General features: G+C 47.9%; 1 protein-coding gene across 1 annotated transcript in view; it reads right to left on the reverse strand.

The window, feature by feature from the left end:
• Nucleotides 1-19,641, reverse strand: part of LOC137658537 (transmembrane 9 superfamily member 1-like) — a 109,856-nt gene that overhangs the window by 52,751 nt on the left and 37,464 nt on the right. The window contains exons 2-3 of the mRNA XM_068393385.1: nucleotides 14,374-14,463; nucleotides 14,092-14,173 (exon numbers count right to left, since the gene is read on the reverse strand). Coding sequence (XP_068249486.1) covers nucleotides 14,092-14,173; nucleotides 14,374-14,463 — 172 coding nt within the window. The remainder of the gene's footprint in view (nucleotides 1-14,091; nucleotides 14,174-14,373; nucleotides 14,464-19,641) is intronic.

Here is a 19,641-nt window from a genome sequence, read left to right on the forward strand (position 1 = left end):
AGAGGGCTAAGCAGCTTTAGGCTCCTCTCCGTCTGACAGAGTCCTCAAGGGAATATCAGTAGGAGGGGGAACAGCAACTTCCTCATCTGAAGGAACCTTGTCCGACAATAGCCGAGTCTCAAGCAAGGGAGAGACCTACCGTGGTGGCAATGCTTTACAAGCAGAGTCCACACGCACTGGTGCATTAGTAGCGGACCAGGACGCAACGTCATGTAACTGCTTGACAGTCTGTGAACTGTCAACAACAACAGGTGCGTGAGGACGCACAGCGTCCACTCGAGACTGCTTTGACCGCCTAGTCTGAGCAGTCAAAACAACTCTAGAATGCGGAGGTTGACGCTCAGCGTCAAAACAAGTCAACTCCGATTGTTGGCGAACGTCCTGAACGTCAACAGGAGCATCAGCAAGTGGCCTAACGTCCAAATGTGGCTGAAAATCCACACGAGACCGCATCGAGTGTGGTTCTAAACAACCTGACTGACGTGACTTGGCTACGCCAACGTCAACAGGACGCACAAAGGAACGTTAGGGTGGCTGAAGGCCAGGATCTCGATGAGATAAACGGCTAGGCTCAACGGACTTATCGGCAGAATAGTCTTCCATAAGGGAGGCAAGCTTATTCTGCATGTCTTGCCGTACAACCCATTTAGGATCAACGGGCATGGTTGCGGTAAGAGACGAGGGTAACGTCTGTGACTGCAAAACCTTGCCTACAAAAAGACTCTCGGAGTCTGTGTTACACTTTTGTTTAGGCGGCGAGCAGTCTTCCGATGACTGCATAGGGTCAGAGCTGTCCTAATAGTTAAAACCAGGACGCTGGACCTGTCCTGAAAGGACTGACTTTCGCTTAAAGGGCCTCGAAACCTTGTTCCACGGTTTCTTATGCGAAAAGCCTTCGGATGACGAGAAGAAAATCGTCTCTCTCGCCTTATGGTAGGGGTGATCTTGGTAAGATACACCTGATATCATAGAGGGAACGTCTGTTCGCTGATCAAGGCCTCTCGAACCCATAAGCTGTACGACATTACTTCTCCCCTGGGCTTGGGAGCTTGCAAGAGGTTCCGGACTAGGCGAACGACAGGCACGAACAGACGAACCCTCGGTCGCAACACTGACAACACTTTGCGCAATATCACTTTATCACTACGATTTTCTGTTTTGCACTTATTTCACTGAAGTTGAATTTTTTAACAATTCACATTAGGTATGAATAAAACTGATTTCTACCTGAAGCCCGCAATTCTACCCTCTATCAAAAGGTTATAATTGCGAAATCAGTCGTATAATGTAAGCACATTAATACCAGCAAAAAAAACAGTAAACATATTTTAAGATAAAAAGATCAGTGGCTGGGGAAGAGACTAAACACTAGTTCATTCAAAAATGACAAATTCGAAGATAATTTGTATTTTTCCTAACCATACAAACCTTAGCTATTTACAAAGGGTTTACTTTTAGCGCAGCTGAAATGACGAGCCAATAGTTTTTAACGAGGGTTAATTACCCCCGCGCTAGTTAGCGGGGGGTGGGGAAGGGTAGCTTGCTACCCCTCCCCCCTCCACACACCGGTGACTTGCTTCACTTCACTTAGAGGTAGGACTTGACTTGGGGGTCAGGGATGGCGGGCACATATGTGTAAATAGCTAAGGTTTGTATGGTTAGGAAAAATACAAATTATCTTCGAATTTGTCATTTGTTCCGTAACCGAAATACAAACCACGCTATTTACAAAGGGTGACTTACCCCTTAGGAAGGGTGGAAAGTCCCCAGCCTTACTGACTTCGGCTTGCCCGGGGGCTCGATCCCTTAGTGAGCAGCACTAGAGAGAGGGAGCCCCTGTACCTCACAGGTTCCTAGCATCGCTAGGAACGAGTGGCCTACATAAGTAGTGTGAGGAGGAGAGTGTGACTCGTCCTATGAAGTTGACCTTGAGACCTTCAGATAGGAATTCTAGGATAGGACGTTCCCCATACCACCTCGTCAGGGTATGGGAGACGCAACAGTATTAAGCTTAATACTAGGAGCACAAAGAAGCATGGGTTACCTGCAGAGGTCGAGGTCAGCTATGCGAGGACCAGGATGCTGCTTCCCCAAGAGAGGGGAGAATGAAGAAAGAAGTAAGGGTCAGACATACTCTTTCATTCACACAGACTAAGACCGGGTAACAACGCCCTCAACCTACTGCTACTTGTCCAAAAAGGAGCCTGAGGTTAGACCAGCTGTTGTGCAGCCACCACAGGGCCGATAGAGAACGTATCGAGGCTCCTGTGGGTCACGTCTTGCAGGTAGTGGGCTGTGAAGGTCGTTTGATGCTTCCAGACCCCCGCTTGAAGTACCTGCGTCACAGAGAAGTTTCTCTTGAAGGCCAGGGATGTAGCAATACCCCTGACATCGTGGGCCCGAGGGCGACGTGACGGAGGAGGGTCAGGATTCAGGGCATGGTGGATAACCCTTCGAATCCAAGCAGAGATGGTGTTCCTTGTGACCCTCCTCTTTGTCCTGCCTGTGCTCACAAACAAAGCTCGCACATGAGGACGGACTGCAGCCGTTCTCTTCAAGTAGTACCTCAGACACCTCACTGGGCATAGTAGCAGCTGGTCTGGGTCGTTTGTTACAGAACGGAGACTCGCGATCCTGAAAGAGTCGAACCGAGGATCCGGCACTCCAGGATTCTGAGTCTTGGCCACAAACTCAGGGACGAACCTGAACGTTACCTCCCCCCATCCCCTTGAATGGGCGATGTCGTACGAGAGACCATGAAGTTCACTAACTCGCTTGGCCGAGGCCAAGGCGAGTAGGAAAGCCGTCTTCCAAGACAGGTGGCGATCGGAGGCCTGGCGTAATGGCTCGAAGGGAGGTCTCTTGAGAGACCTGAGAACTCGAACCACGTTCCAAGGAGGGGGTCTCACTTCCGACTGGGGGCAGGTAAGCTCATAGCTACGTATGAGTAAAGAGAGTTCTAGCGATGAAGAAATATCCACGCCCTTCAATCTGAAGGCCAAGCTTAAGGCTGAGCGATAGCCTTTCACTGCCGAGACAGAAAGGCGCATTTCTTCTCGCAGATACACAAGGAAGTCCGCTATTGCTGGAATAGTGGCATCGAGTGGAGAGATACCCCTTCCACGACACCAACCACAAAAGACTCTCCACTTCGCTTGGTAGACTCCCTCAGAGGACCTTCGCAGGTGCCGAGACATTCTCTCCGCAACCTGTTGCGAAAAGCCTCTCTCCGCGAGGAGACGCTGGATAGTCTCCAGGCGTGAAGCCGAAGCGAGGCTACGGCCCTGTGAGGGACACCGGAGTGGGGTTGTCTGAGAAGCTCGTGTCGTGGAGGAAGCTCCCTTGGGAGTTCCGTCAGGAGTTGCAGAAGGTCCGGAAACCATTCCGCGTGATGCCATAGCGGAGCTACTAGAGTCATGGAACAGTTGACCGATAGTCTGGTCCTGTTGAGCACCCTTCTCATCAGACAGAATGGTGGGAAGGCGTACACGTCGATGTTGTCCCACCGTTGCTGGAAAGCATCTTGCCAGAGTGCCTTGGGGTCCGGGACTGGTGAGCAGTACAGGGGCAGCTTGAAGTTCAAGGCTGTCGCGAACAAGTCCACCGTCGGGGAACCCCACAAAGTCAGGACTTTGTTGGCTATCTGAGGATCCAAAGACCACTCGGTACTCACTATCTGCGAAGCCCTGCTCAGACTGTCGGCGAGCACATTCCTCTTGCCAGGAATGAAGCGAGCTGATAGTGTTATCGAGTGGGTTTCGGTCCACCTCAGAGTCTCTACTGCAAGATGGGATAGCTGTTGTGAAAAAGTGCCTCCCTGCTTGTTGATATAAGCCACTACCGTGGTGTTGTCGTTCATCACCACCACGGAGTGACCCGCCAGGAACCGTTGGAACTGTTGAAGGGCCAGAAAGACGGCCTTCAATTCTAGCAGGTTGATGTGTAGGCACTTTTCTGATTCTGACCAAAGGCCTGAGGCCCTCTGGTTCAGAACGTGCGCCCCCCACCCTTCTTTTGACGCGTCCGAAAACAGAGTCAATTCCGGGGGAAGGACGAGAAGACTCACTCCCTTTCGCAGGTTCTCGTCGGCCAGCCACCACCGCAAGTCCGTCTGTTCCAGAGACCCCATTGGGATCAGAGTGTCCGGGGAATCGGATCCTTGATTCCACCGGGACTTGAGCCGCCATTGAAGGGATCTCATCCTGAGGCGGCTGTTTGGAACCAGACGGGCCAGGGAGGATAAGTGGCCCAAGAGACGCAACCACGATTGGGCGGGGAGTTCTTTTCGCCTGAGGAAAGGTTCCGCCACCCTCCTCAGCCTTGCTATCCGGTCGTCTGATGGAAAGGCTTTGTGGAGATTGGTGTCTATTAGCATGCCTAGATAAACCAGTCGCTGGGACGGCTGCAGAGAGGACTTCTCGAGGTTTACCACGATCCCCAGATCCTGGCAAAGATCTAGAAGCCTGTCTCGGTGTCGAAGAAGGGTCGACTCCGAGTCTGCTAGGATCAGCCAATCGTCTAGGTAACGAAGGAGACGAATGCCGTTCCTGTGCGCCCAAGTCGAAATCAGGGTGAACACTCTGGTGAACACCTGAGGAGCTGTGGAGAGACCGAAACACAGCACCTTGAACTGGTAGATCTTGTTGTCTAGGCAGAATCTCAGGTACTTCCTGGAAGACGGATGGATTGGGATCTGGAAGTACGCGTCCTTTAGATCCAGTGTACACATGAAGTCTTGTGGTCTCACCGCAAGTCTGACTGTGTCTGCTGTCTCCATGCTGAACCGGGTTTGTTTGACAAACCTGTTCAGAGCCGAGAGATCGATGACGGGTCTCCAGTCTCCAGTAGCCTTCTTTACAAGAAAGAGTCGACTGAAGAAGCCTGGAGAGCCGTCCACGACCTCCTGGAGAGCACCCTTCTCGAACATGGTCTTGACTTCGGCCTGAAGGGCCAGCCCCTTTGCCGATCCCATGGCATAGGAGCTCAACGACACTGGATTCGCTGTCAGGGGAGGTTGAGATGACGTGAACGGGACGCGATAACCTTGGCCGATCACCGAGATCGTCCAAGCATCGGCCCCGAGATGTTGCCACCTGCGGACGCAACGCTGAAGGCATCCCCCCACAGGTGGACACGCAGGGGGACTGCCACCCCTAGGGCTTGCGGCCGCCACCCCTAGAAGTCTTGCCTCCCCTGGAGGACTTACCACCCCTCTTGACCTTGGCTGGAAAGGGCTGGGGCTTAGACACCACTTTCTTAGCTGCCGGTGCCTGTTTTGGAGCCTTACGAGGCTGTTGCTGCTGTTGTGGCGGGGCTGGAGGCTTATAGGGCCGAGTTGTAAGGGCCCTGTGGAGGAGGGAGTCCGTGCTGGATTTCCTCCACCTCTCAGCCGTTCGCTCCAAGTCTTGAGGCTCAAACAGGCTCTCCCCCAGGAGGGAGGCATGTCGGAGCCTACACACATCTACGGCGGGGACCTTCGGATGGAATCTCTCGGACACAGCATCGCGACGCTTCAACACCGAGTTGGCCCACAGGGTGGTAACCTGGTGCGCCAAGAACTCGATGGAGCGGGTGCCCGAGAGCAAGAAGGTCTCTAGGGCCTTCCTATTGGTCTCCTTGGACAAGTCCTCAGATCGCAATAGGATGCCCAGAGATCCTAACCAGAAGTCCAGCCACGAAGTGGCCTGCATGGCACACTTAGCGACCTTCTCGTGGTTAAGGATCTCTGCCGCCGAGAACGACACCTGCCGGGCAGAGAGTTTCTCCAAGGGAACTCCCTTCGCCAGCTCCTCCACAGAGTGATGGAGCGGAAGAGCGAGGTTGTGCTCACCCAGGATCTCGAAATACCTCCTCTGCTGAAGGCGAGGAGGAGGGATGAGTTTGTTCCCGGCAGTGGAACGACTGGAGGAGGCAAGAAGTGCGAGCTGAGCATTGGCCCTAGCTCTGGCACTCTTCAGCCCCCGAGACCAGGGCAGAGCTGCACTGGTCTTAGGGGCCTTCCGAACGTCGAACACTTCATCCAGAATTGTGTCTTTGCCTTCACGGGGGGGGATGACTGGATCCGTAAGACTGTTAAGTTGCCTTATCAGGCTTAGGACCTGCCAGAAGGCATGTTCGGACTCTTGCTGTTCTCCTCCCTGTGGGCTGGCAGCTAAGTCTCCTGCCCCAGGAATCTCTTCCTGGGGTGATACGTGGACATTCCCCTGGGTAGTCATGGGTTCCTGTCGAATCCTTGCAGAGGATTTAGGGATGGTCTTGGAATCCTTGGGCTCCCTCCTAGGAGGGATACAGGATCCCAACAACGAGGTTCGAGGGGCCCCTTCCTCACGAGACAATTCTCCTGCCTGAAGCGAAGTCTCCCCCCCTGGTGCCGGGGGGAAGACTACCGGTCCACTGGACTCACCTGAGGACGGAAAGGCCTCGTCCACGGGAGAAGGAGAGAGTACTCGTGCAGGAGAGGGGACCCTCGAGACCGACCTCTTGGGAACCAACTTCGCCCTGGGGGAAGTCACCACGAAGTCCACTCCTCTCTTTCTCTTCAGCGAAGGAGAGACAGCCGCTGGTTTGTTACCCTGGCCGGCGAGTGCTGGTTTCATAACCCTCACTAACGCCCGTGCCAGCGGACCAAACCAAGTCTGCTGCTCAAAGGACACAGAGTCCGAAATCCTCGCTAAGGTGAAAGGGATCGGGTGATCCTTTGGAGTGGACACGACGGTACCTGCCTGAAAAGAAGGTGGGGAAGAATGCTGTAATGACCTGTCCTCGTCCTGCAATACCAACCTGTGCTTGGATGGAGGTGATCCCGAGTGCCGTCTAGGAGCACGCGTCCCTGCTGCTACCACCGGCTGTGGAATTCGCCTCGAACTATGGTCGCGCGAGGGTGAACGGTCGCGCAAAGGCGAATGGTTGCGCGGGTGATCGCGCGGGCGTACAGGCGAGCGGTCGCGCGGGCGCGCAGGCGAGCGGTCGCGCAGGCGAGCGGTCGCGCGGGCGCGCAGGCGAGCGATCGCGCGGGCGCGCAGGCGAGCGATCACGCGGGCGCGCAGGCGAGTGGGCGTGAGGGTGGGCAGGTAAAGGAACACGTGTCCGAGGCGACGAACGCAAGCGATGGCGCGACGGCGAGGGATCGTGCTGCCGCGTAGGTGAAGAAGATCGCTGGCGATAATGATCACGTGATGGTAAGCGATGGCGAGCAGCATGTGAAGGTGAATGATTGCGCGCAAGAGGGCGGTCGTTCAGGGTTGAGCGATGAGGAGCAGCATGCGTAAGCGGGCGATCGTTCAGGGTTGTGCGATGGCGAGCAGCATGCGTAGGTGAATGATCGCGTGAAAGGGTGCGATGGTGATCAGCATCCGCAGGAAGGCGATCGTTCAGGGTTGTGCGATGAGGAGCAGCATGCGTAAGCGGGCGATCGTGCAGGGTTGTGCGATGGCGAGCAGCATGCGCAGGTGAATGATCGCGTGAAAGGGTGCGATGGTGATCAGCATCCGCAGGAGGGCGATCGTTCAGGGTATTGCGATGAGGAGCAGCATGCGAAAGCGGGCGATCGTGCAGGGTTGTGCGATGGCGAGCAGCATGCGTAAGCGGGCGATCGTGCAGGGTTGTGCGATGGTGATCAGCATCCGCAGGAGGGCGATCGTTCAGGGTATTGCGATGAGGAGCAGCATGCGTAAGCGGGCGATCATGCAGGTTCGTGCGATGGCGGGCAGCATGTGAAGGTGATCGCTGGCGAACTGGTGATCGCTGGCGAGCTGGTGATCGCTGGCGAGCTGGTGATCGCTGGCGAGCTGGTGATCGCTGGCGAGCAGAAGGTCGACGCGTGTCCTGTGAGAGGATAGGTTCACGAGCAGGAACGGGAAGATCGCTGGCGCGTTGGCGAACATGTGTTTCTGACACACGATGGTGAGCAGGGAGTTCAGCAGGAACTAAAGGGTGGTCAGAGACCGCAGGGCGATGGTCCTCAAATGAGCGCTGACGCTCGGAAGAGAGCTGACGAGCAGGAGAGCGCTGGCGAGGGGGGCGAACCTCAGGAGAGAGCCGACGAGCAGGTGAGCGTCGGCGAGCAGGAGAGTCTTGGCGAGCAGGAGATCGTCGACGAGCAGGAGATCGCTGGCGAGCAGGAGAGCGCTTGTGCGCTGGCCCTGCTCGCGTAAGGGAAGAATCCCTTAGCCCCGAAGGGACCGTTGCCCGTCGGGTGACGAGTTCTCCAGAAGGCGAAGATCCGGCAGGAGATGGAGAGCGGTCCGCAGAGAGGTTCAAGGAGGGCGGAGTAGTCGGTTGAGGCTGACGAGGAGAGTCCCCCCCGGAGGACGAAGACCCAAAAAGGCGCCTCTTAGTCCCCCTGTAAGGGGAAGGGAGGCCCTTGTGGCGTAGAGGGCGGTGAGCCTTACGGCGGAGGCGGCCTCGGGGGAGATCGTCGGGACCATCGGTCCTCCGAAGGGGAGTCTCCTTCAAAACACTTCCCTCAGAAGGAAGCTGGGCAGCAGTCGAGACCGAAGGACTCACTTCCCCCTTCGAAGGATGCACGGAAGGAGGAGGAGAGCCTAGAGCACCATCACCAGCAACAGCACCTGCGTCGGAAGGCCCAGCCACGTCGGAGGCCTCTGTCACCACGACGTCGACAATAGACAGAGGGTCTACCTCCGCTACCACCGGCGACTGTTTAACAGCGGCCCCCAACGAGACAAGGTCAATAAGAGCGACCCTGGAGGGCAAGCCCTTAAGCCCCAGGGACGACCAAATCTGCAACAGATCATCACTGGATAAAGTATTATTATCAATAACCTCCCCCGGAGGAGGAGGGGGAACCGCCTCGCTATGGGAGGCGACGCCCTCTCCCCCCACCGAAGGTAGGGAAACAGAACAAGGGCCTGCGCTCCCACTCGGACGACTCTCCTTAGGAGGCGGACGAGGGGGAGCTTCGGAGGAGGTTTGGGCGGCGGAAGAAGAGTCCCGAGAACCTTCCTCCTTCAAGGCTAACCCCGGAGGAGAACGGTCTCTCTTGGACTTCTTCTTACGCCGACGGCCAAACCTCTCCCACTGGGAGGCAGACCACTCCCTACACTCACGGCACATGTTATCCTGGTCGCACCGTCGGCCCCGACATTGAGGGCAGAGGGTGTGAGGATCCGTACTCACGTCCGACATGAAAGTCCCACAAGGACGGCCGGCAACTCCAGGGCATGTCCGCATATTAAATAAAAGAAAATAACTGAAGGTCAACTTCCAACCAATCACACAAGCTGTAAAGAAAAAGAAGAAAATTAAAGGCTGTCAGCGAAGGCGATGAACAGACACGTCTGATCACCGCCGAGCCAAAAGTGAAGTGAAGCAAGTCACCGGTGTGTGGAGGGGGGAGGGGTAGCAAGCTACCCTTCCCCACCCCCCGCTAACTAGCGCGGGGGTAATTAACCCTCGTTAAAAACTATTGGCTCGTCATTTCAGCTGCGCTAAAAGTAAACCCTTTGTAAATAGCGTGGTTTGTATTTCGGTTACGGAACAACTACGTTTTCAATCTCTCACCGTACAGTGCCTTGGGACGAGAATAAAAAACTAAAAACGTTTTATCCTTTCTCCCCGTACAGAGACTAGGGACGAGAGTAACTCGAGAACAACGTTACTCGCTTGGGACGAGATAAAGATCGGAACGTTCTCTCTCCTCTCTCTCCCTCCGTCTGTATCTCTCTCTCTCTCTCTCTCTTGATTTCGCACCGAAGAGAAGAGCCCACTTACGTGTCGTCAAAAAACAGGTTATTTGACCAAAGGAAAAAACTGAAAGGTTTTTCAATTAAAAAGTTCCTTTAAAATAGAATTTAAAACATTTAAGCTTTGAAAGAAGAATGAACAAAACGTCAGAATCGATTTACTCTTTCTGCAAAGTGAAACCGTGATACTCTCTCTCTCTATCGTAACGATAGAGCGCAAACTGCGTAGCATTAATAAACTAAACGTTAGTTCATCTTTGAAACAGTACGAAGACTATTCAAAGAAAATCTTTCATAAAATATCTACTAAAAAAAATTCATTTAATAAGTTTTAAATCATTAGCTCTGTAAAAGTTATTTACGATTGAAAGGGCTCAACGTTGTTTAACTTCGGTTTCCAAGTTAGGACCGCCTACTCTCAGGAAAGGTCGCATATAAACAAATCATTAAAATTTATCTTAATGTTTATTATAAATGGAAAGCTAATCGAAGAGGCCTAATAAAGGCGGGTGAGATATAAAATATATAGAGGAAAATCTATAATTAATTTATAACGTGATAAGATAATTGCTAAGAGCCTAAACACACTTCCGTACTAAGGGAAGGGTCGGCCTTTTAAAAGTCAAGGAAAGTCCAAAAAACAATCCAAAGTCATCAAAAATTAAATCTATCCAAAAACGAGTTCAAGATTTAAGCTGAAGATAAAACACCTGTACTGCGAAAGCTCAAACCAAAATGAAGTACTTCACCAAATATGTTGAGAAAACTCCAGGTTCTACAGCGAGTATGAATACGTCTTGTCGTCAACGTCGACAGAGAAGAATTGAAGGGTTTGTTTACATGCAAGAGTGGTATCTGGCCGATAGTGGCGCTGGTGGGCACACCCGCAACCTTCATAGCGATCGCTCGCGAGTTTTTGAGTGTGTTTTCTATCGAGCCGCTGAGTAGCAGCTATTATATGTTCACCGGCTAAGTTAAATATTTAAAACAGTCGTATAATGTAAGCACATTAAAACAAGCAAAAAAAAAAAAACAGTAAACATATTTTAAGATAAAAAGATCAGTGGCTGGGAAGGAGACTAAACACTAGTTCATTCAAAACTACGTTTTCAATCTCTCACCGTACAGTGCCTTGGGACGAGAATAAAAACTAAAAACGTTTTATCCTTTCTCCCCGTACAGAGACTAGGGACGAGAGTAAAAAGCTGACTCGAGAACAACGTTACTCGCTTGGGACGAGAATAAAGATCGGAACGTTCTCTCTCCTCTCTCTCTCTCTGTCTCTATCTCTCTCTCTCTTGATTTCGCCCGAAGAGAAGAGCCCACTTACCTTTCGTCAATAAACAGGTTATTTGACCAAAGGAAAAAACTGAAAGGTTTTTCAATTAAAAAGTTCCTTTAAAATAGTATTTAAAACATTTAAGCTTTGAAAGAAAAATGAACAAAACGTCAGAATCGATTTACTCTTTCTGCAAAGTGAAACCGTGATACTCTCTCTCTCTATCGTAACGATAGAGCGCAAACTGCGTAGCATAAATAAACTAAACGTTAGTTCATCTTTGAAATAGTACGAAGACTATTCAAAGAAAAAAAAAACTTTCATAAAATATTTACTAAAAAAAATATCATTTAATAAGTTTTAAATCATTAGCTCTGTAAAAGTTATTTACGATTGAAAAGGGCTCAACGTTGTTTAACTTCGGTTTCCAAGTTAGGACCGCCTACTCTCAGGAAAGGTCGCATATAAACAAATCATTAAAATTTATTTTGATGTTTATTATAAATGGAAAGCTAATCGAAGAGGCCTAATAAAGGCGGTTGAGATATAAAATATATAGAGGAAAATCTATAATTAATTTATAACGTGATAAGATAATTGCTAAAAGCCTAAAACACACTTCCGTCTAAGGGAAGGGTCGGCCATTTAAAAGTCAAAGAAAGTCCATACTCTCTCTCTTGTCATCAAAAATTAAATCTATCCAAAAACGAGTTCAAGATTTAAGATGAAGATAAAACACCTGCACTGCGAAAGCTCAAACCAAAATGAAGTACTTCACCAAAAATGTTGAGAAAACTCCAGGTTCTACAGCGAGTATTGATACGTCTTGTCGTCAAGGTCGACAGAGAAGAATTGAAGGGTTTGTTTACATGCAAGAGTGGTATCTGGCCGATAGTGGCGCTGGTGGGCACACCCGCAACCTTCATAGCGATTGCTCGCGAGTTTTTGAGTGTGTTTTCTGTCGAGCCGCTGAGTAGCAGCTATTATATATTCACCGGCTAAGTTAAATATTTAAAACTCAATGTTAAGACAAACAGCTCCACACTTTCATGTAAAACAAATATTTGCGGAATATCTAAAGGCTCCATTGCAAAGTCTCTGGCTTCGAGTGCATAATAAATCTAAAGACTTCAAAGTAGCTTCAGATCCTGATCCATATATTGGACTACCATAATCTATTCTCAATAAGACTTATGTATTTTATATTAGAATAGATTAGAAATTAAACTATAAGAAAGATTACTCAAGTGCCATGTGTGGATGAGATCATGGTGAGGAGTAAATGGAGATAGTTTGGTCACACCCTTTGCATTTCCCAAAAGAGCTTAGTTCACCAAACATTTAATTAGGCCCCAGAAGGAAGACCCAGGCCTACATGGGTGAGGACTATGAAGTGTGAAGTAGATGATGATGAATGGAGAAGTATTAATTTAAAAAAGCTCAAGATAGAGACGACTGGTGAAATCTAATTGAGCCCCTTTGCGTCAAAAGGTGTAGGAGGAGATGATGATGATGATAGATCCTCAGTAAGGTTGAACTCTGCAACCCATACTGTAAGAGACAACTTCACTGAGTTTACAGCATTATTACATTTAGATTTGAGGTAAGATATATAGTATATGTTTTCCCACTAGGGTCACTAGTTTTTGCAACAGAAATTCTAAAACCAGCAGCCAGAATCCAAACTTGTATTTTTCGTGTTTAAAGGTTTAAAGGTCGCTCATGAATGGCAGAGGCAAGGAGCAGTGACATTGCCCTAGCAATCAGGACAATGCCCTTGAGATTAACCACATGTTATACGATCAGCGGCAAAGCTTCCTCTCCACCCAAGCTAGGACCAGGGAAGGCCAGGCAGTGGCTGCTAATGACTCAGCAGATAGACCTATAGGGTCCCCCAAACCCCCAACCTTAGCTCACAAGGATGGTAAGGTTGCAGACTCTAATGGAACTAACAAGTCTGAGTGGGACTCGAACCCCCGACTGGAAAACACCAGGCAGAGACGTTACCAATCTTTGCAAGTGATAAAGATATACGTAGAGTAGTATATTGCAAAGTCATCCACAAAAAGGCTATTTTGCACTCCCTGTGGCATTTAAGCAACTGTCATTAAATGGAAATGCCAGTACATTCTCTGATCCTGAGACTTTAGGAAAGTCTAACTGCAAGGAGGTAGAGGTGAGTCCCTGGGTTGATAGCTGCTCACCTTTATCCAACCTAAAGTAAGTGGAGCCAAAAGGCTAATAAAGTCTCCAACTCAAGGACAACATCCCCAACATGGTAATGCATCAGGGAAGATGTTTAATTTTGACAAAGCCAGCAAATGTGGAACAAGACACCTATCTTCAACCACAGCTAAGATCAAAGTGAAGGAGGTATGAGTGAGCTGTGGCCGGTGTTTCTCTTCATTACCACTGGTAATAACCAGAGTTTTTATAGCTGTATGCCTGCCTGCGCTGATTTCATCTCCTAAGTAACGAACGAAGGTTTGTATTTGTGTTGGAACAGATGCATATTGCTAGGCAGCCTCCTTGATACACAAACTGACTTATACAGTATAGAAGAGCACTAGTCATCAAAAGCATGAAAATTCACTAAATTATCTATATATCCAAACCTCTATCACACAACCCTAAGATAAAACATTTCAACAGCCTTCAGAGCTCAATTTTCCAATAAAAAAGTGCTTGAAGACATTAAAACCAATCATAGAGAAGACTACTGATGCCTTCCACTATCGTCAAGTATGTTATGTCCAAGGAATCCACTAACCAAAGATCTGTAATGTCAACTCACAAAACCAAGGAAGGTGGAACAAAATTATTCCACAAAGAAGACTTTGCTTTCTTGGTTATATATGCAGATTACCAAAGGAAACTACAGCACATCAAGCTTTCACAGAAGCATCAAAGCAAGTAGGAAGGAAATGTGGTCGTCCAAAACTAACATGTCTCACGCTTGTTAAGAGACTTAGAGAAAATAGGCTTAAAGGCAGATCATAACATGCAAAATATCATTGAAATGACAATAATAGTGATTTCAGAGGAGCAGTAACATCCTCATATGTCCATAATGATGATCAAACTGACAAACTAAAAATCTAACCTTACCTTTAAACTTGATTACATAATCTGATTTAGCCATTCGATCTCCATCTAAAACCTCCCCAAGCGTCAAACTTTTGTGCTCGATCTGAAATACAATACTGTATTTAAAATAATACAACAAAATTCTATATGAACACAAAGTTCTTGTTCTAATTTGACATTCACAAATAATTTTTAACAATACAATTAGCAACATTTGAGACACTACTTAATAAATTGCATATTTCATCATATAATGAAGTTTTACTACTATGGCATCAAAGATAAGCTCCAACTAAAACTTACGATTTTCGGCCGACATACTGGCATCTGATAATAGTGATATGTCTCATGTGGATTGAAATATGGGCCAACTTTGTTCACATAGAGTATGACCTGCAAGAAACAAGTTACTGTATTAGTAAGTATATGTTCAAAAGTAACCTATGTGACCTGTACAAGGATATATGCAAGTCTGAATAAGTAAAATTTATCGCATTGAGTGTGCCCCAAAATTTAAGTGATGTGTGCCACTCTACTCCAAGGGGAATATTAGAAATTATGAGCATGTCAAAATAAGATGTATTAATTCTTCTCAAACAAAATTCCATCAACAGGGCTGTAGTACTACGGTAACATTCATTATATCTGTTTTTCTCTGAAATTGCTTAATAGAAAAAGGACTACATTGAGGTCATGGCCCAAGTTAAGGCATACAAGACAACTATTATTAATCATTATTATTATTATTATTATTATTATTATTACTAGCTAAGCTACAACCCTAGTTGGAAAAGCAAGAGGCTATAAGCCCAAGGGCTCCAACAGGGAAAAATCGCCAAGTGAGGAAAGGAAACAAGGAAATAAATAAACCAAAAGAGAATTACTGAACAATGAAAATAAAATATTTTAAGAACAGTAACACTAAAATCGATCTTTCATATACAAACTATGAAAACTTGAAAAAACAAGAGGAAGAGAAATAAGATAGAATAGTATGCCTGAATCTACTCTCAAGCAAGAGGACTCTACCCCAAGACAATGGAAGACCATGGTACAGAGGCTATTGCACCTACCTAAGACTATAGAACAAAGGTTTGATTTTGGAGTATACTTCTAGAAAAACTGCTTACCATAGCTAAAGAGTCTCTTGTATCCTTACCAAGAGGAAAGTAGCCACTGAACAATTACAGTTCAACAGTTAACCCCTTGAAAGAATTGTTAGGTAATCTCAGTGTTGTAATATGTATGAGGATAGAGGAGAAGGTAGAAAGAATAGGCCAGACTAGTCGGTGTATATGTGGACAAAGGAAAAATTATCTGTAACCAGTAAGTGGAATGCAATGTTGTACTATCTGGTCAGTCAAAGGACCCAATAGCTCTCTTATGGTAGTATCTCAACAGGTGGCTGATGCCCTGGCCAACCTACTACCTAGTCTTGTTATCTAGCAACCAGATGAGACTGTCTCTCACCTTCTGATCCACTCCACCAGCATAGGATGGGAAGGAAGGTTCCTTGTGGCTGACCACTGCTGCTTGATACCACTGAAGTGACCATTGGTAGAAATGCCCGTGGGGGCAAGACCTTCTACGGCCATGACAGATGACTGAAAAGAATTTACTATTGCTTAGAGGGGAGTTCTTGTATTGTCAAGAATGATTATGCTACTACCTTGAGCTTGCTAAAGCGGAAGTCTGATGGAAAGACTCTCACTGCTCCCACACAATCAGCTTGTCTTAATAGCTTTTGCCTTACTTTAGCCTGATATTCAATACCTCCTCTTTGGCGATCCCGGAGGGTATGCCTGAAACATCCTCAGAATTCAAGTGAGTGGAGGGCGAGAGTTGATGAATGGGACACAATAACCTGTCTGGAGGCCCTCCATCATCAATTCTACCATACCATGTCGCTGACACGATGCCCAATTGCTCGACAGGGAACCCCCTTCTCAGAGTCCCCTTCCTCCTTTCATTCCCCTATCTTTCTTCTTGGCTCGACCAGAGATAGGTTGAAAGGGGGAAGGCTTCTCCTCCACCTTTCTTCAAAGAAGGGGACAGGAGGGAGCTTGGATTACAGTGTGGTCATCTGCTTTTTTTTTCCTGTTTTGAGGCGGAAGACGAAGAAGCCTGTTGGATGAGGGAGTCATGGCTCACATTTATTCATTTCTTGAATGTTGTCTTGGCTCCCTGTTGAGAGAACAGAGATGTCACATCCAGTACCCATGAGTTCCACAGTGCAATGACAGCTCTTCAACCCACACGATTGGAAAAGCAACCCTCTACAACATCTCTCCATCTGTGGACCCAGCAAGTACATTGGTTGGCCAACTGGTTCGCTAAGAATGTGACTGCTTTCTCCCGTTAAAAAATGAGGTCTGAGAACTTTTTCCTCAAGTTGTCTGAAAGAAGGAGGAACATTGCAAAGTGCTACCATCCCTTACCAAAGGTCTAGCCATGACTTAGCCCAAAGGCTCATCATGGATGCTGATTTCCTTGCTGTGGATTCGGAGACCAAAATGAAGGTGCCCTTGTATTTCAACCTCTTCACCGATGACCCCTTTGTCAGCTCCTCTATCACGTCATCAATTGGCAAAGGGGTCGGTGGTGCATCTTCTGAAACGTAAATTCCCTGCTCTCTAGACAGTGCTGTCGGGAGAATTTTGCTTGACTGACTAGACCACTGAGAATTCTTCGGTCCTGTGATCTGGAGGTCTAGTTTCGACCAAGGCAGTTCGAAGCTCAAGCGGGAATCTTGCGAAGGTCGACTACACGTCAGGGTTGTCTGTCTCAGCCAGCAGAGAGCCCTGATCTGGAGTGGGCAAGTTTGATGGATCAGGAGAGATCTTCCTCCAGGTGGTAGGTTCCGTTCGGGAGGAAGAGATCTCCACCAGCTTTTCGTAGGACAGAGCAGTCTAAAATTGAACCAAGTTGGTAGTCCTCAGAATGAGGAACCAGACCATGTTCTTTTCCTTGTTCATCCTCCTGGGAGGGTAACCTTTCAGGAGCTGAATGTTTTCTTGATCTATCCTTCTCGACAGCAAGCTTGCTCTTTGATCTGATGTCCTTGCGCTCAGATCAGGAGTCAGAAACAGACCAATCTGACCATGGGGAGGAAACACAAGGAGTGAAACATTCTTTCTTGGAAGATTTCCTGGATCATGTTGCATCCAACCATGAGGCCTCAAGAGATGAAACTTCCCTCCTCCACTTGGAGGACAAAAAAGTCTTCTTCATTGCTTTTGAAGCCTTGGCCGAAGGAATTCAAAGGCTAGATGTCTTCTCCTTACGTGTCTGGTCACTACAGGACCAAAATATCCAGGAGAGGAGCATTGCCTGGGAGACCAACTACTACTGATCTTTGCCAACGGAGATTGTGAGGTATACAATCTCATTTTCTTTCTATGGTACCTGGAATGTGAGGAGTGCTCATGGCCACTGGGTTGGAGCACACTTATCACTATAATGCGATGACCGTGACCGCGTTCGGGAGGAGCGCAGCTTACTGGACTTGTGACGTGATCAAGGAGTGTCCACTTTCAATTTTCCTAACACACCAAGGTGCAGGCCCTTGCAGGAGTTGTCAATGGCAGTCACAACCACAGAAGTTCCTTGGGAGAGAGACAGGAGGTAATAACTTTGCTGGAGGAAGGGACTAATGCTGTCTCACCAAAGAACTTTCAGAGGGCGGGGGGCACTTCCTTTTTCTTATTCTTTCCTCTGCTAATCTTAGCATTAGAAAAAGAGAAAACAGTGAAGGTTGATTAAACAATCAACATTTCTTCCAGGATGTAAAATTTTGAATATGCGTGTGAATATTGCCATCTTGCATAAGTCAGTTTAGTTTTTAGTTCTTGGTATATTTTTTACAACAGTCAGCTTCATATATAAAAGAACTCTATTAACTTTGGCATCAGTTTAGGCAATGCCAAGTCTAATATAGACAAAACCCTTTTTGACTTCTTTTTCCTCATATTAAAGAACTCTGCCAACTCCACAAGAGGCCATTCATTACTCTCAGAACAGGGAGAAGCCTATGAGTAGTCAAGCCCCCTGAAGTTACGAAGATGGTGTGGGTCCACTTCAGTCTTGCTCATGTAGGCCTACCTGCCGGAAACTCAGCCAGATTTTCCTGGGCACAGCCGCTAGTCTGCCCACCACACCAACATCATTAAAGTACAATTAAACAGACAAGCAGCTTAAAAAAGAAAAAACATAAGCTTGGACTAAGCGGAACGCAGGGAAGAGTACATTAGTACATATTTGCGACCTAAGTCAAAGTGAAGACAGGCTACCAGTCGGATTGGTCCCCCGCCACCTGGCAGTCAGCTGTTTACCTTGTTAAAAGCCTAACAAACATTCCACCTTTGCTGAAGGCATACTCCTATTAGAGGTATAAGATTGAATACACATACGAAATTCATAACAATCAACTGTTTCCCCTATTTGTTTAAACTGAGTACCAAGATGACCCGACGTCCCGTGTTTGACGGGACTGTCCCCTTGTCCTGTATCGACCCTCCCCGGGACGCCTTTTGTCCCGTATTTTCAATATTTGAAAAATAAAATACATTATAGTAGTGAAATTTTTCAAAATATGGAGTAAAGGAAATCTCCCAAAACATATGCTTGATTGCAATATTGTAATGCTTTGATATGACAAATTTGGAGATAATTTGTATTTTTCCTAACCATACAACGCTTAGCTATTTACATAGGGTATTACTTTCGGCGTAGCTGAAATGGCGAGCCATTAAATTTTCAACGAGGGTTAACTACCCCTGCGCTAATTAGCAAGGGTAGGGGAGGGGTAGCTAGCTACCCCTCCCCCCTCACACACTGGTGAATTGATTCACTTCGCTTAGAGGTAGGACTTGACTTGGGGGACAGGGCTGGCGGGCAAATATGTCTAAATAGCTAAGGTTTGTATGGTTAGGAAAAATACAAATTATCTCCAAATTTGTCATTTGTTCCGTAACCGAAATACAAACCACGCTATTTACATAGGATGACTTACCCTTAGGAAGGGTGGAAAGTCCCCAGCCATACTGGCTTTGGCTTTACCAGGGGACTCAGAATTCGAGTGAGCAGGACTTCGAGAAAGAGTCCCTGCACCTCGCAAGTTCCTTGCTCCACAAGGAGTGTGTGGCCTACATAAGCTTGTGTGTGGAGGGAAGAAGCATGACTTGTCCTAGGCAGTCGACCTGAAGACCTTTAGATGGAATTCTGGACTAGGACTTTCCCAATACCACCTAGTCAGGGTATGGGGGACGCGACAGTATCATTTTAATACTAGGAACACAAGGAAGCATGGTTTACCTGCAGAGATTTGAGGTCAGCTATGCAGAGAACCTAGGATGCTGCTTTCCCCAAGAGAGGGGAGGATGAAGAAAGAAGTAAGGGCCAGACATACCTCTTTCAATCATGCAGTCTGACACCGGGTAACAATGCCCCCAACCTTCTGCTACCTGTCCATTAAGGAGCCGGAGGTTAGACCAGCTGTTGTGTAGCCACCACAGGCCGATAGAAAAACGTATCGAGGCTCCTGTGGGTCACGTCCTGCAGGTAGTGAGCTGT

Source organism: Palaemon carinicauda, chromosome 1 (genome assembly GCF_036898095.1).
Source record: "Palaemon carinicauda isolate YSFRI2023 chromosome 1, ASM3689809v2, whole genome shotgun sequence".
NCBI lineage: Eukaryota > Metazoa > Arthropoda > Malacostraca > Decapoda > Palaemonidae > Palaemon > Palaemon carinicauda.